Source organism: Dipodomys ordii, unplaced genomic scaffold (genome assembly GCF_000151885.1).
Source record: "Dipodomys ordii isolate 6190 unplaced genomic scaffold, Dord_2.0 Scaffold113, whole genome shotgun sequence".
Taxonomy (NCBI): Eukaryota; Metazoa; Chordata; class Mammalia; order Rodentia; family Heteromyidae; genus Dipodomys; species Dipodomys ordii.
Genome location: NW_012267329.1, coordinates 6,014,897 through 6,032,047, shown reverse-complemented (window position 1 = coordinate 6,032,047; position 17,151 = coordinate 6,014,897). Strand labels below are relative to the sequence as shown.

Here is a 17,151-nt window from a genome sequence, read left to right as displayed (position 1 = left end):
GGTCATGGGGCCTGAACTCTGGGCCTGGGCGCTGTCCCTCAGCTCTTCAGCTCAGGCTAGCACTCTACCACTGGAGCCACAGCACCACTTCCGGCTTTTTCTGTTTATCTGGTGCTGAGGAATCGAACTCAGGGCCTCATGCTTGCAAGGCATGCATTCTACCACTGAGCTACCTTCCCAGCCCCAAGAAATCGTTAAATTTAGAACTGAAGGCCATTTTAAAAATATACCACCATAACCATGAGATAGTTCTGTTTCATATCTATATCCTTAGCTATCAAAGATGTGTCTGGGATATATATATATATATAGTATATATATATATATATATATACATACCATGTTGGAAGTGAATTCATTTGCCCATACACATTCTAATATGTGTGATGTTTCTCTGTATAGTGGTTTGTTTTTCACTGGATGTCTGCAGTGAATTTTGTGATATATGTGTAAATGTGTTCATTTCAATTTTAAAGTTTATGAAATTGAAAAATAGTTACAGTTAGGTTCTCATGTGTCTCTTTCCCAGATTCATTCATTCCTTTCTTTTTTGTTTCATTTCTTTCCTTTTTTATGCTCTCTTAGCTATGTTTTTCCCTTCCTTCCTTCCTTCCTTCCATCCTTCCTTCCTTCCTCTATTTGTCTCTTTTATTTTTTTCTTTTATTGTCATGTAACTCTTGACACATGCTTCCCAGGAAACATTATTTTTTTGGTTTTCTTTTTTTAAATATCATTTCAAAAGTATATGTGGCATTCCCAACAAGCCTACTATTAAGGAAGAGATAAGTATATCTATTTGTTGAGGAGAGGAAATAATGAGAGGCAGGCTCTAAATGTTAGGGTGTGATGGCTGTATATATTTTCCAAGGACTCTCTTCAAGGCCCCCATGACCTCCTTATTTCTCAAGCTGTAGATGAGGGGATTCAGGGCTGGGGTGACAATTGTGTAGAAGAAGGAGAGGATGTTGTCCTGTTTGGAAGTATGGAAAGAACTGGGCAGGACATACACGAATGTCGCAGGCCCATAATACATCCCAACTACAGCCAGATGAGAAGAGCAGGTAACAAGGGCTTTCTTTCTTCCCTCATTTGAGGGCATATGGAGTATAGTAAAAAGAATTAGTGTGTAGGACACCAGAATGGCAGAAAGTGGGGGAATCAGAAAGATCACACCCATCACATAAACCATGAGCTCATATCTAGAGGTATCTGCACAGGCCAACTTCAGCAGAGGTGGGATCTCACAGAACAGATGTTTAATCATTTGGCCTTTGCAGAAGGGATAATGCATAGTGTAACTGGTATATACAAGGGCACTCAGAGATGCCAGGATCCATGATATGCTCACCATGAACCAAAGAATTCTTGGTCTCATGAAGACCATATAGTTCAGAGGATGACAAATAGCCACATACCTATCATAGGCCATAAAAGCTAGCAGCAGGTCTTCTGCCCCACCCAAAATCAGTTCCAGGAACATCTGAAGAGCACAGCCAGCAAAGGAGATGGAGTTATCTCCATGCAGAAAGTCCATGATGGCCTTGGGGGCTATAACTGATGTGAGGAGAAGGTCAATGAGAGAGAGCTGTCTAAGCAGGAGGTACATGGGCACGTGGAGCTTCACATCCATTGTGATGAGCAGGAGCAGCAGCCCATTGCTGGTCAGAGACAGTGTGTACAGCACTGTCATTGTGGCACAGAGCAGTTCAGGAAATCTGCTGTCATTCAGAATGCCCACCAAGATGAAGCCGCTTCCCAGGGTGGAGTTCCAGAGCTCCATTCTCTGTGGTCTTTTTAGTTGCCTAGAACCAGATGTTTAAAGGAAGCCTTGCTAAGGGATTTCAGTCAATATTTGAGTATTTTGAGGCCAACTGGGGTAACCAACAGAAATTCTGTGGAATATCTTTCAATTGTCTATGTTCCCTCTGTGTTTTCTGATTTGTCTTAAAATTTTCAGTGAATTATAGCGATCTTTCAACTAATGAATGACAGGCATATCGATTATTGCTAACCATTAAATATATCATATATGTCTTTATGAATAGAATACACCCAGGCAAATATCTTCAAAGAAGTGAAAACATCTCTTACTTCATAATTACATAGTAAACTTGATATTGGTTTAAACTTTAGCTGCTTTTATGCTTAAAATCTACTTGGGTGTATACTTTAAAGTTTGTTCAAAGGAGTAGTATTTGCTAGTTTCTTCCTTGACTTGATGCGTGCTTTTACTTTGTCGTTTCAAAGTTGTTGTTTGTTTCTTCCACACAAGAATATCTGTGTCCTGACCAGTTGGTCTCCAGTAGTCTTCAAATATTCTCCTCTCCTTGATAGTTACACTGTTGGTCTGCTGAAGGAAGAGTAATTCTTAGCTAAAATGAATGAAGGGGTGAAATTGTTTTTAGCGATAAGTTGGTAGAAATAGTGAAAAATCACTTAACTTTTCAAGATAGCAATATAAATTTTATTCAGTGGAAGCAAAGACAAGAAACTGGACGGGATCTCTGGAGGCATGATAGCAGGTTCCATTAATGAAGGGTATGTATTTAAGGTGTTGGGTACGTAATGCCGGCATTGTAGGAAAGATAAAAGCCATCCCACTACTTGAGACTCACAACAGCACCAAGCATGAAACAGCTTGTTCCCTCACAAATATTAGTAATGTGAGGAAAGATGCCGTTCTGATGATGGTGAATCTCAATGAAAGTGCTGGTGGAAGGGATTGAAATGGAAAAAACATGGTGTGTGGGGTATCTGTGAAAGCATCCATTAATCATGAAGCCTGCTTTTTATAAATGCATCCCTCATTGTTAGGAAGACTTAAGAGACACTGTGGGAAAGAAATAAAAGATGTCCACTACACTACTTATCTCTCATTGATAAATAACTATCTGTGGTACTATTCGCTTGGGGTTCCCATCGGACTGTTGGTGTCCAGGAATGATCAGTTATACCAAATGCAAGTATTGCGATGCTTTTTGTTGGTGGTGGTGGTCATGGGGCTTGGACTCTGGGCCTGGGTGCTGTCCCTGAACTCTTCAGCTAAAGGCAAGCACTCTAACACTTGAGCCACAGCACCACTCTCGTTTTTCTGGTGGCTTGTTGGACATAAGAGTCTTATGGACTTTCTTGCCTGGGCTGGCTTTGAACTGCAGTCCTAAGATGCCAGCCTCCTGAGTAGCTAGGATTACAGGCGTGAGCCACCGGAGCCCAACTTTCAATCTTTTTTTTTAAACCATACCCAGGCTTGAACTCAGGGGCTGAGTGTTTTATTAACTAATTTGCTTATGCTGGTTCTTGGCTTTTTCTGACATGCCTCCAGCCCAGCTTTAGTCTCTATATTTGGGCATGAAGTCTGCTGGACTTTTCTGCCCAGTTTAGTTTCAAACCATGATCATGTGGGTGTTATCCTCCTAAATAGATAGGATTGTCAGCATGAAGTTCTAGACTCTGATCAGTACTGAGGCTTTTATCAGAAAAGTGACATCAGAAATTCTAGAATCTTGAGTTTGGCCACTGTTGTGCATATTTCAGGTAGCTTCTCCTGTACAAGGTAGATATGTGCATCATGTGCCTAGAATATGTGTGTGTGTGTGTGAGCTGTGAGGTCTGAGAAATAGACAGAGAGTAGAACATCAACTGTTTTTCAGTAATCACACCCTCTACACTTTCTAGAGACAAAGATACAACATTTACCTCCAAAGAAAAAAGTCACAGCTTTTAGATCACACCTATTATCCTAGGATTCACATGGGATATGAAGAGGCTCCAGATTCTTAGGAAAGAGGAAGCATTTCTTCTGAAAGGTGGAGGTGTGGATGTGCACCGTGGTCACTAGGATCAGGAGTCATATGCTCCTCCATTCACCATCATTTTTGCCAGCCCTCCTTAAGGAAGAGATGGATACAGATAATCACCTGAGAATCACCTGAGAATCCAGGCAGGATGCTGTGGATGCCAGGCCCTGATTCCCTCAGAATGTCTTCATCCAAATTCCTTGCCAGAAAGTCTCTCCTAGCTCCTGGAAGGTTTCCTGAGTCTACCTTAAGTTCCCGTAATCAACTTCCATCTCCTCTCCCAGCAGGAGCCCATATGAAAGGAAGAGCCTGGTAGAGACTCAGACAGATGAATGGGCAGTGCTGCTCAAAGGAGACCCACCATTTGTTTATCCTCGCTGCCTCTGGGGCAGTAGGGATCCTGGTCTTGTCTTTGGAGAATTTTCATACTCTCATCCTCCCTGGTGAAATGGGTTCCTAAGAAATTACATCTCCTAGAAGCCGGATTTTAATGAGTCCTTCCGGATTTGTCCCTTGGCCTACCATTTCTGCAAACATCACATACTAAACTAGCTCTGAGTCCCAGGACTTGTTTCATCTCTTGTGTTCTGGCTGCCTAAGTCCCTGATTAAATAGATGGTTTCAACAACTGACCCAGAAGCAAATGGGCTCTGATGCAGCCTCTAAGTTATCAAGGGACTCATGTCTAGGTTAGGACTGTCACTCTCCTTCTACCTCCCTGTGTCTCTTATTCAGGATTTTAACAGTGTGCTTTTGGTAACCTCAGACCTTCCTTCACTGGCCTTTAACACTGGTGTAATAGATGCTTTGAGTTCTTTGTTTCTTACATCTACGCTCTTTCATGTGTGTGCACGCCTGTGCCTGTCCTTGTCCTTCAGTATTCAGGGACCAGGGGATGAAGCTGGGCAGAGGTCAGGATGATGACACAACCCATCCCCCAGCTGTCACTGCTCTGGCTCAGCCCTTCTCAGCTCTCAGCTAGTTCTTCATTTCTTAGTCTTCAGTCTCCCTCCTCACCAGTCAAGGCTGGAAAAAAAAAGCAGCTGGGTTTTTTTTTCTACCTTTTTTTTGCCCTCAACATTAGCAAATTAAAATAAAAATAGGTTTTCACATATTAATTATAAAATGCACACATTCCCCAAAGCTTTTTAGACATTTTTATTGTTAAGTAGTTGCACATAGATGTTACAGTTCCATGTTGGGTTATGAGTACAATACATTTTGATCAACACTATCATTCTCCTCCATTATGTTCCCCCATCCCTAGCCCCAAGTTACTTTACAAACACAATGCAAATGATAGGTATTTTAAGTTATTTCCATTTATTATTTTTACAGGATCAAAAGTGGAAGCAAACCTTGTGCCCATAGCAGTAGAATAGTTATTCACTAGAAGTAGTAAATATTTACTGCTATATAGAAATCAAAGCAAAGGATCAAGACGGCTCTGCATTTATGGAATATATTTATTTCTGAAAGTGGTTTTAAACTAAAAATAATGGTTTTGTGTTCCTATAGCCTACTAAATGAAATGTTGACATATATATATATATACACATATATATATATATATATATATATATATATGTATCCATTGTAGAATGGAGGAATTGTAGCACTTTACATTTGCACTACTCCACTCATTTTTGTGCAATGAGAATGTTAAAGTCTACTCTGTAATTTTCATAAATATGGTACAGGGCTACAACTGTAGTATGTCCTCCAATAGCTCATTTGCACTTATTCCATCTTCATAGATGAAATTTGCCTCCTGTATTCAGCATGTCCACCACACTCTCTCCCCTCCTGCTGGCCTCTTGTAACCACAATTCTGCTCTCGGCATATGTGAGCTCAATGTTTTATGGAAATAGACTGTCAATTTCTTATGAATTAAAATATTCTTTTATGATACAACAGAGCAGAATCTGTAGTCTTTATTGAGTAAATGGACTATTTGTGATCATGAATGTATCTGATTCTTTTTTGTATAACCAGGAAAATTGGAAGCAACACAAATGTCCACAGATAAGTGAATGAAGAGAGAAATAGGAATAGTCCATATAATTGGATACCACTTGGCTACAAATGGAAAAGAACTCCTAACAGACAGAAGAATATAAATGAATTTCAAACACATTATGCTAGAAGAATGAAGCTAGACTTAATCTGTATGATATAAAGGACAAAGTTATGTTGGCAGTAAACAGATCAGGCATATAGATGGAGTTTGTTGAGGGGAAAATATTACAATCAAAGAGCACTAGAGAGTTAAGATGGCTGGTAAAATTTTGGCAGCTAATATCTTGACTTCGGTGGTCATTACATGACTGTTTATTTAACAAACTTGCAAAACTGAGTATTTGGTGTATGTTCCAAGTGCTTGTGTATCTAGTGAAAGGGTCAAAGTTCAATCCCTCATACAACACCAACACAAAACAAAAACACCTTGCAAAACAGAATACTAAAAAATGACTGATATTAATGTATTTAAATTTTTCTCATTTTAAAATAAAAAGGAAATAACTAAATGAGTATGAATATTTTAATACTCTATTTCTACTGCCTTCATAAGTATACATAGCAGTATCCCAACCAAGTGCTGTCATTCTTGTGAATTAGAACTCTTTTAAGATTATAATGTATATTTTTTTCAAGAATTAAACTTCTCAATTCACTCACTGACTCAGATTTTAGTTTCAACATTCTTCCTGGAACTGTAAATAGCTCCTAGCTTTCATTTTTCTTTCTGGCTGAATTTATTTTATTAGGAGACTTTTGGGTTTTGCTTTTATTGTTCATTTTGATCCCTTCAGTAACTATAGTTTAGCTGTGTAAAGATAATCTAGGTGTGTGTGCCGCTATATTTAAGAGTCTCTGTAAATGTATGTGTCCCTTGTCCTATTATTGCCTTTGGAAAGCCATTGTTACCTCAGTACATTTACATAGTGGATAATGTATCATTTTAATCCCTGCAAGCCTTGAAAGGGTTATAATTAATATTGATACTCTATAAACATCAGTACTATGTGGACTTGTTTTTCATAGTTGATCAATACTTGGAAAGTTGAACTCTCTCCTTTAGCATCACAGATGGCAGAATAGTAGCACCAAGATGTGCACACAAATAAGCTTTACTGACTTCAAAAGGTAAAGAAAGGAAAGAGTTTACATTTACAGTCTGTGCAAGAGCAGCCATATGGCATTGGAAATAGTCCAGGCTGCAAGGACCATAATGGAGGAAAGCAACGCTTCACAGAAACAGAGAAACCCATCTTATGTTTGGGGGCTGAATGCTAGCACAAGGACACTTGCTTCCTGCTATCTACAGTAGCAACTTAAAGATTTGTAACGATCTTGTGTAGGGCTGACTAGAAACCTAGGCGTCTGTGTGCACTGGCACATGCCTGTAATGACACTACTTGAAGGCCGAGGCAAGATCACAAGTACAAAGCTAGCCTGGGCTACAGAGTGATTCTGTCAAAAAATAAAAAGGAATGAATAAAGGAGGTGAAAAGAAAGGAAGGAAGAAATTAAGGAAGGATGAAAAGAAGGAAAGAAGAAGGGAAAGAGGGAAACAAAGGGAATGGAGAAAAGGAGGGTAGGAAGAAAGGAAAGGAACTTAAGGCTCAGATTGCATTTAGTGAGAGAAGAAAGTCAGGTCCACAAACCAACCCAAGAGTATTCATTAACCTTCCATTTCCTGGGCCAGCATTTCCATGGAGACCATTTCAGCAGAGAACATAAAGTTCCTCTCAAGATGGAGAAGTGAAGGACAAAGTAGAGGGAGGAGGCATGGGATCAGAAGACAGAGGACCCTGTTCTAGTACAAGGGCCCAGCTCTCTGCAAGTTCCAGAGATGCTGATGTGGGACATAGCAGAGACTTTTGTGCCTCTCTTGCATTATCTACTTCCTTCCAGAGGATTTGAATAATGGCAGTGGCTCTCAGATGCCAGCAGGAATAAAGTAGAGTTTAAGCAACTGGATCCAAGAACTCAGTCAAGAACTGCCACACAGCTAGAAGGGCTTTCATTCCGTGGCAGATTGTATGATAAAAGCAGTTTCTGCAAATTCCTCTCAGCATTAAGAAGAGGAAGTCCAGCTTCTTGCTCCATAGGATACAAGCCAAAGATTGTGGTAGCTGCCTGTCTGTTCCTACTGTACCTCCAGTGAACATCTGAGTACCAATGGAGCCTGACACCTGATATCGGATGGAATCCTGAAACACAACCAACTTAGCATACTGAATACTACTGCAGAAAGCCACATCTTCCTCATTTCTACTGAAACAGCATCAACCTTCAAATAACCCAAAGGAGTGGAGACAGTCAGGAAAGCTGGGCTTCTCTCCACCAGAGGTAAGGCATTTTTCTATCTTTAATGGAAATGTATACTCTCTCAGCACACTGGTCAAAAAAATTAGGGTTCAAGGTTAACCGTAATTAACATAAACTACTTTGCCCACCAACTTCTTGTGCTGTGGTCTCCATTTCCTTAATCTCTCAGCGATTTCCTGATTAAGAGCCAACCAGTCAGAACTGATAAAAGCCTATACTATAGGTTAGGACAAAGTACCTGCTTCCTGGTGGCAATCTCAATACCTGATTTCAGATCCTGTCACCATTACTAGCTTCTGACCATGCTTTTGTACTTATCTGATGATGAACCACCATCATAGGCCATCTAAGAATTTCTGATGTAATTGTTGAAAATTCTTATACCTTTTCAGTACTCAAAAGAAGCCAATGAAAATCACTGAAACATTAGGATGTATATGATATGATGTATCTAAATGAGTTGCAGGAAGTGGAAACTTTCACTTGAATTTTTCACTTCCTGTCTGGGTTGGCTTCATCTGTCTGTTCATTGATTATCCCAACTCTAAATGCCCTCATTTCCAATCTCACATGGCATAATAATAGCACATTAAAACTAAGAAGCAAACAAAATTGTTTGCATGCATTCTGAAAGTATAGATAGAAAAGCAACATTATCTCAGATTCAACATCCTGTGGTTTGAAAGCTAATAGAGAATGAGATTCTGGACAAAAGAAGTAATTAAAGGGATAAATTTGCACACTTTTAACCTCACTAGTGTCTGTAGCCTTGAATGCTACAGAAAATTGTGGCTTTAAGGAACATGGAAAAGAAGCCAGGCATAGCAGTTCATTCCCACGATCCCCGTTCTCATAGACAGACAGGATGATTGCAAATTTTAAGGCAGCTGGCTTTAAAAAGGATGTATCACCCCCAAAAAAGTAGATAAAGAAAAGGAGATCTTTTCTTAAATTCATATCCCTGAACTTATAAGTAGAAAAACAGGGTCATAATGCAAATAAACTTGCTATTTACTTATTTTTCTTATCAAGCATTATTGCCTCCTCCTTTGTTTCCCCTTACCATCCCTTCCCATCTCTACCCCCTCTGCAGCCCCCGCACCCCCCTGCACAAAATTGTAAAGTTCGTTTTTCGACATAGTGTCTTGTACATCTCATAGTTGCAGTGAGTCCACCTGTACCCTATTTAAACAATTTTTTCCCTTCCCCTCCACAAATTATACCAACATCAAATACAGTGAAAACAGGGGTTATACTGTGGGGGAGGGATATAAAAAGCTACAAAGAAATATCTTTTAAATATGTTAAAAACAATAGCAAGAAAGAAAAAAAACATTTGAATCCTTATCTTGGGGTTCATTTCGCCTAACATCAACTTAATCTGACCTTTTCTGCTTGTCTCAGACATGTACTAGTTATTGCAAATAAGAGAAACCATGGGACCTATGTTTCTTTGGGCCTGGCTTACTTCATTTAATATGATTCTTTCCAAGTCTTTCCATATACCACCTCACCCCAGTTAGAATGGCTATAATCAAGAACTCTAGTAACAACAGATGCTGGAGGGGATGTGGACAGAAGGGAACCCTAAACTTGCTATTTAAAGCATTAATCAAACATTACATTAAGAAAAACAAAGTAGCTGGGCTCCAGTGACTCATACCTATAATCCTAGCTACTCAGGAGGCTGAGATCTGAGTGTCATGATTCCAAGCCAGCCCAGGCAGAAAAATCCGTGAGACACTTATCTCCAATAAACTACTCAGAAAGAGCAAGAAGTGGTGTTGTGGCTCAAGTGGTAGAGCACTAGCATTGAGCACAAAGAGGCTCAGGGACAGTGCCCAGGCCCTGAGTTCAAGCCCAAGACTGGCAAATAATAAATAAATAAATATGAAAAAAGAGGATAGGAGAAAAAAACTGGGAGAGAGTAAGGGAAGGAGTAATGTTGTCTGAAAATAAATGTACTCTTTACCTGACTTATATAACTATAACCCCTCTGTATATCACCTTTAATAATAACAAAAAAGAAAAAAGAAAAGAAAAACAAGGATGTGTCAGAATATTTCTTAGTCTTGAAAGAGGGATAATGTAATCTTTCTTGATAGATACATGTTTAGGATTAACATGCTGAATAATATTTTCATGGAATGACCACTTGATGTTTATATAATACTGCAGTTTTTATTCTCCATATTGAGAAATTTTCTATCAAGATATAGTAAAAAAATCACTTGTTTTAAATTCAAGATGCAGAACAATTCACAAGGGAGACATATATCATTGGTTGAAATTTTATTGTTTGTTGAAATACATAATGATGGTACTAACCTATTTATATTAATAAGACCCCTCTAAAAATCCATCTGTTTCTAGGCAACGAAAGAAAGCACACAGAATGGAGGTCTGGAACTCCACCTTGGCAAGCAGCTTCATCTTGGTGGGCATTCTCAATGACAGTGGATTTCCTGAACTGCTCTGTGCCACAATCACAGTACTGTACATCCTGGCCCTGACCAGCAATGGGCTGCTGCTCCTGCTCATCACAATGGACGGGAGGCTCCATGTGCCCATGTACCTCCTGCTTAGACAGCTCTCTCTCATGGATCTCCTTTTCACAACAGTTGTCACACCCAAGGCCATCATGGATTTTCTCCTAGGAGATAACACCATCTCCTTTGGAAGCTGTGCCCTGCAGATGTTCCTGGCACTGACACTTGGTGGAGCAGAGGACCTGCTTCTAGCCTTTATGGCCTATGACAGGTACGTGGCCATTTGTCATCCCCTCAACTACACGATCTTTATGAGTCCAAAAGTCCTTTGGCTCATGGTGACCATATCGTGGTTCCTGGCATCCTTGAGTGCCCTTGTATATACAATTTACACCATGCAATATCCCTTCTGCAAAGCCCGGGACATTAGCCATCTTCTCTGCGAGATTCCACCTTTGCTGAAGTTGGCCTGTGCAGACACCTCCACCTATGAACTCTTGGTGTATGTGATGGGTGTGACGTTCCTGATTCCCCCACTTGCTGCCATTCTGGTCTCCTACACACTGATTCTCTTCACTGTGCTCCGGATGCCCTCAAATGAGGGGAGGAAGAAAGCCCTTGTCACCTGCTCTTCCCACCTGGCTGTGGTTGGGATGTTTTATGGGGCTGCCACGTTCATGTATGTCCTGCCCAATTCCTTCCATAATCCCCGACAAGACAACATCATCTCTGTGTTCTACACAATTGTCACTCCAGCCCTGAACCCCCTCATCTACAGTTTGAGAAATAAGGAGGTCATGGGGGCCTTGAGGAGGGTCCTAGGAAAACACTTATTTCCAACACACCCAACTTCCTGAGTGTCATAGCTAGCTTCTTTTTGTTTTTGTTTTTGTTTTTCTCGTCTTGGTCCTGAGGTTTGACATGGGCCCTCTATTGAATTCTTGTATGTTCAAGGCTGGTGCTTTACCACTTGCACAGCTCTACTTCTGGCTTTTTGAGTGGTGTTTTTGGTGATTAATTGGAGATAAGTCTCATAGACTTTACCTGGATGGACTGGCTTTGAACTGTGATCCTCAGTTATTGGCCTCCTGAGTAGCTAGGATTACAGATGTGAGCCACCAATACCCAGCTTGGTAATATCTTTTGATGGAGAAAAATAACCATGTAATTGGACTCATCAAATGCTCTTAACATTTTCTTTTCATGTGGCATTTGACAGGACGAGTCATATTATATAGGTTTCCTTATCATTTACTCTTTCATAGTCTCTATTTTACCATATGGCTAGTTATTTAAAAGAGTCTAAAGGGTATGGCCAACTTGGATTTGGCTCCTGGGCCTTTTATTACCTACTAATCCAACTTAAGTATCAGAAACAACAGTTTCAAGTCAGTGGTCTAAGAAAGGCACAGATATCAATTGTAGAGGGGTTGAGATTTATACCAGTTGTAGGCCAACCCTTATTAAAAGCTTCTTGACAGTCTTTGTCTAATGTCCTAGTAAGTTTTCATACATTTGCATTACGTTCACTATTTTCCTCTTTCCAGCATCAGCTTTAATAGGTATGATTGTTTGTATTGAGCATGTATGTGTTTGTTATTCGAGGGTATTTTATAGTATTTAAATTCAAATATTAAAGAAATTTAAAACATCTATTTGTAAGAACCATCAAAAGCACATTTTTCTCATCTTCCTTCTGCTCCTTTTATAGAGCTAAAGACTGAAATAAGCATCGATGATTTTGTCTCATTGGTAATAAAACCAAACTAGCAGATCAAAGGAGGGAATTTTCCATTTTTCTTAACCTATTTTAATATGTTCCAGAATTGCAAAGAGTCAGTATGCCTGGTATGGGTGTTTAAGTATTACAAAAATCTATAAATGTATCAAAAAAGCCTGTTATTCCATATAGATGTGTAATTTTCCACTTTTATGTGTCACTAAAATCAATTTCAGTTTCAAAAAGAAAAGGAAAGAACAATATAATTTTTCTTGTTAAACTAATTATGCTAAACTATTTTTGAGGATATTGTCCTATTGTTCTATTTTTCTTCCTCAAATAAAATAGCACAATAGCAGTTCATTTATAGCATTAATAGGTGCTCTTTTTCAATTGATGTCATTCAAGTAGAAGACTGGTTACTAGAAGCTGGTGATTGTTGGGGGTGGAGAAGGAACAGAGAAATATTGTTCAAGAATATTGAATCAGGGCACTGATGATTATACCTGTAATTCTCAGATTCCTGAGCAGCTAGGCAGGCAAGTTTTGAGAATGTTCTCTCCAACTAAACACCAAAATGCTGGTAGCTCAAGTGGTAAAGAGCTAGCTTTTAATACAAAAGCTCAGTGACAGGAACAAGGCCTAAATTCAAGCCCAGGAACTGGCACAAAAACAAACAAACAAAAAGAACCCTGAGTTACAGTTAGAAGCAAAAATATCTAGCTTGTTATTCCACAGTGTAATGAATATAGAAAAGGGAAATATGCATTTAGAAAAGGTAGAATAAAGAACCTTAAATATTTTAATAAAAAGAAGTAATAACAGCTGACAAAATAAATATATGTAAGTATATACATAAATGATAATGTAACATGATGCACCACTAATTGGTACAGTTTTCATGCTCATATTATCTGTTACGATAAAGTTCTTTTAAAATTAATATACTAGGTATAGAAAAACTTTCACCCAGGGATAAACTCTACACACAGTTAGATGAATTTCCTTCCATTTTTAATGCAGGCACACAGTTGTTTCTCACCTGTGGATACTTAGTGATGCTTTCCTCTGCACTGTATGGTGGCAGACTAAGCAATACTGAAGATTGCTGTATCCCTTGTCAGGCTTGAGAACTCTACGAAGTGCATTGCTTACTTGCATAACTTGAACATGAATCTTAATCCCATTGAACTAGAGTCAGCAATAAAGTGTTCGTAATTTAAAAGATTCATTTCCTAGAATTTTGTGAGGATTAAGTTTTAAATATGTGATGTGTAATGAGGGATTTGATATATGACTATTTCATGTGATTCCTAACTCCTACATGATTAAATTGCCTTGAAAATGCTAAGCGATAGCATAAAATTAAACTGTATGGATGTTTTTAACTGTATGGATGTGTTTCAAATTCAGGAGTTCTGGTAATTTTGTGTTCTATTAATATTGCAAAATATTCCATCATAGCAAGAAAAAAGAATCTCCAAATTGTAAATGACAAAAGAGTTTAATTAGAAATATATAAAATATACATGGATATACACAAAATGAAGGGGAAAAGTTCCAGGTGATTTTTTGGTTGCTATTTTCTAAATCTCTGAATTTTCTCAAGTACTCCTATCAAAAATAATGTCATTGACATAAATCAAAATATTTTAGAATACCTGCACTCAGCAAATATGAGGCCAACAATGGCTTTAAGTCTTCCCACACCAAAATATAATAATAATAATAATGGTGATGATGATGATGATGATGTGTTTAGAGTCAGGAGCTAGCAGCTCATGTCTGAAATCCTAGCTCTTCAGGGGGCTGAAATCGAGGATCTTCGATGAGGGGGGAGAGGGGGCCACGGGGCGAGATGGGAAGGGATGGGAAGGGGAAACAAAGGAGGCGGCAACAATGCTTGATAAAAATTGTACTCATTACTTTGCCCATGTAATTGTAACCCCTCTGTATGGTATTTTCACAGTAAAAACTTATTAATAAAAAAAGTTTCAGAAATGTAGTCAACATTGCTCTAGAAACATCATGTATAATATTTTGTTTATATTTTATGTGGATGCACACACATATATAGTGCAGGTATAATGTACATGTATATAAATATAAAACTTTATATATGAATGAAAAACCCCTTTGCCATTTAAAATTTGGTGACTCTTGTTCCTTCTTATGATGAAATATTTTAGAATATTAGTAAGATTGGAAGTGACCAGAATCCATGGGGATTCTTTCCTTCTCTATTTATGTGTAGATAAATTTCCATTGCAATTATTCATTTCTTACTTTTGGTTTTATATTTAGACATTGTAAAATGGCCCATTTACAGAAACCATGAAAGTTTACAACTTGAAATGTCAGGCTCTCTTTTTGTAGTGCTTTGTTGTACTCACTACTGGTTTTTCATTTTTTTTGTAAACACGAATTTCTCCTCAGATATAGAATACAAATGTAAGCATATATCTATTATTCCTCCTCATCAATAGCTTTCTTTTTTGCCAGTCCTGAGGCTTAGACTCAGGGTCTAGGTGCTGTTCCTGCAATCCTTTTACTCAAGGCTAGTACCTCACTATTTGAAACACAGCACCATGTTCAATTTTTTTGTGATTTAATTGGAGATAAGGGTCTTATAAACTTTCCTGCCTGGGCTGGCTTTGAATCATGAAACTCAGATATCAGCCTCCTGAGTAGTTAGGATTATAGGTGTAAGTCACCAGTGCCCAGAACAATAGCTATCTTTTAAATGAGCAATGAGTCCAATACATCTTTTGTGGAACTTCTCCTTTATTAATATTTTAAGAATACAATCGAAAGGGAGCAGACTGCTGAAGATCAATGCTATTACTTTTTACTTCGCCTAAAACAACTAATATTTCTCCCCAATATGTAAAGGTGAAGTAGAAATTTAATACCCTGTCCTGTCAACTTGGTAATGTTCATGATTCCTCACAGCATAGTAAACCTCAGACACCTATTCAACCATTTTCTTCCAGTTTTTTTTTAATGTGGAAATTCCCAAGAGAAAGTAATATGTGCCACATGACTTCAATGTCATGCCTTCGTACATACTGACTGCACAGTAGAAGATAAAGAGCTTAAAATGTGTTTGGACCATCACAGACTCTATTACTAAAAAATAGGTGAGTATAGCAATTTGATGAAGAAAAGGAATAGTGACAGGTAAGTCCTAATTGCTAGAGTGTGAAGGCAGGATGTATTTTCCAAAGACCCTCTTCAAGGCCCCCATGACCTCCTTATTTCTCAAACTGTAGATGTGGGGGTTCAGGGCAGGAATGACAAAGACGATGTTGTCCTGTGTGGGACTATGGAAGGAACTGGGCCAGACAAACATGAACATGGCAGACCAACTACAGTCAGGTGGGAAAAGCAAGTGACAAAGGCTTTCTTCTTTCTCTCATTTGAGGGCATGCGGACAATGGAGAAGAGAATCAGTGTGTAGGAGATGACCATGGCAAGAAGGGGGAGCAAGAGGAAAGTCATCCCTGTCATACAAACCAAGACTTCATAGGTGAAGGTGTCTGCACAGGTCAACTTCAGCAGAGAGGGGGATCTCACAGAACAGGCATCTGATTTCCAAGGAAATGGAGAAAGGAAAATGCATGGTGTATATGATATGTCCTAGGGAACTCAGGGATGCCAGGATCCATGATGTGGTCACCACGAGCCAGCAGATCTTGACCCCATAAAGATTGAGTAATTGAGAGGATGACAAATGGCCACGTACCTGTCATAGGTCATAAAGGCTGCAAGCAGGCCCTCTGCACTACCCATTATCATTGTCAGGAACATTGTATACCTGAAAATTGCTGAACATAGTTTTAACTGTTCTTACAACAAAGTATGTGAAATCAAGAACATCCCAATAAGCTGGAATTATCAATGCTATAATTACACACACATTAAAACATTATAATATACACAGTTAACAGATGTGTCAATTCTAAAAAGAAACAATCATATTAGGATTTTGGAGATTCTTTACCACTTATACATACAAAAGACTATTTACAGACTTGGTCTAAAGGCCTGACATTTGTTATATTGTGTTAAGAATCATGATATAAGGCTTCTATTTATCACCACTTTTAACAGATGAGCAAACCAAGTTACAAAAAGAATGGGAAACAGATCCTGAGGATGTACAGATGCAAACTCAGGGACTTTGGCTCTTTCCCTCTCTATGAATACTCCAAAATATCATAACATAATAGTAAGCCAGAAGAGTCACTAAACATTACAATTCAAGTAAAAATTTAGCAAAGCCTAACAAAAAAGGAAACTGACTTTTGCTTCCTTCTAGATACTGAATTTTCACAATTGTTAAACATACTTGGTTTAATGAGCTTTAACTGGCATAGCTTAGTTTTACAGACTTACTTAAGATGACTTAAGGAAAAAACAGAATTTCTGGGTTTTCACCAAGCATTGCTGCCAAAGATAAACCACAGCAGTGTGAAGGTTCTGCACCCACAAAGTTCTCACATATTTTTACGTCTCCTCATGTCTATTAGTGGTATAAAATAAAGCATATTTAGGGTAGAAAGAAGGGAGATTGTATAGTCTATGCTTTTGTTCCTCTGTACACAGATATGAACATAATCTCACATCAAGATTATGAGCTCCTTGCAATTATTTTGAAAGCACACTAGTGTATCAATAAGAACACATTAAAAAATTCAAACCACAGAAACAATAAATTCTATTATCACATCTGCTTTTCTGTTTAAATATAGGTTTGATTGTATCTTGTATTTTAATTGCATTATAAATATATGTATATATGTGTA

General features: G+C 38.5%; 2 protein-coding genes and 1 pseudogene across 2 annotated transcripts; 1 reads left to right on the top strand and 2 right to left on the bottom strand.

The window, feature by feature from the left end:
• Nucleotides 1-830: 830 nt before the first annotated feature.
• LOC105995096 (olfactory receptor 2AG1-like) lies at nucleotides 831-1,781 on the bottom strand. Its single transcript, XM_013028762.1, has one exon. The coding sequence runs from the start codon at nucleotides 1,779-1,781 to the stop codon at nucleotides 831-833; it is 951 nt and encodes a 316-aa protein (XP_012884216.1).
• An 8,748-nt stretch (nucleotides 1,782-10,529) lies between these two features.
• LOC105995042 (olfactory receptor 2AG1-like) lies at nucleotides 10,530-11,480 on the top strand. The gene has a single exon (XM_013028703.1). The coding sequence runs from the start codon at nucleotides 10,530-10,532 to the stop codon at nucleotides 11,478-11,480; it is 951 nt and encodes a 316-aa protein (XP_012884157.1).
• A 4,050-nt stretch (nucleotides 11,481-15,530) lies between these two features.
• Nucleotides 15,531-16,153, bottom strand: LOC105995041 (annotated as a pseudogene).
• Between the last annotated feature and the right edge of the window lie 998 nt (nucleotides 16,154-17,151).

Coding starts and splice junctions, on each gene's coding strand:
- LOC105995096 (XM_013028762.1), bottom strand. CDS start 1,781: ATGGAGCTCTGGAACTCCACCCTGGGAAGCGGCTTCATCTTGGTGGGC.
- LOC105995042 (XM_013028703.1), top strand. CDS start 10,530: ATGGAGGTCTGGAACTCCACCTTGGCAAGCAGCTTCATCTTGGTGGGC.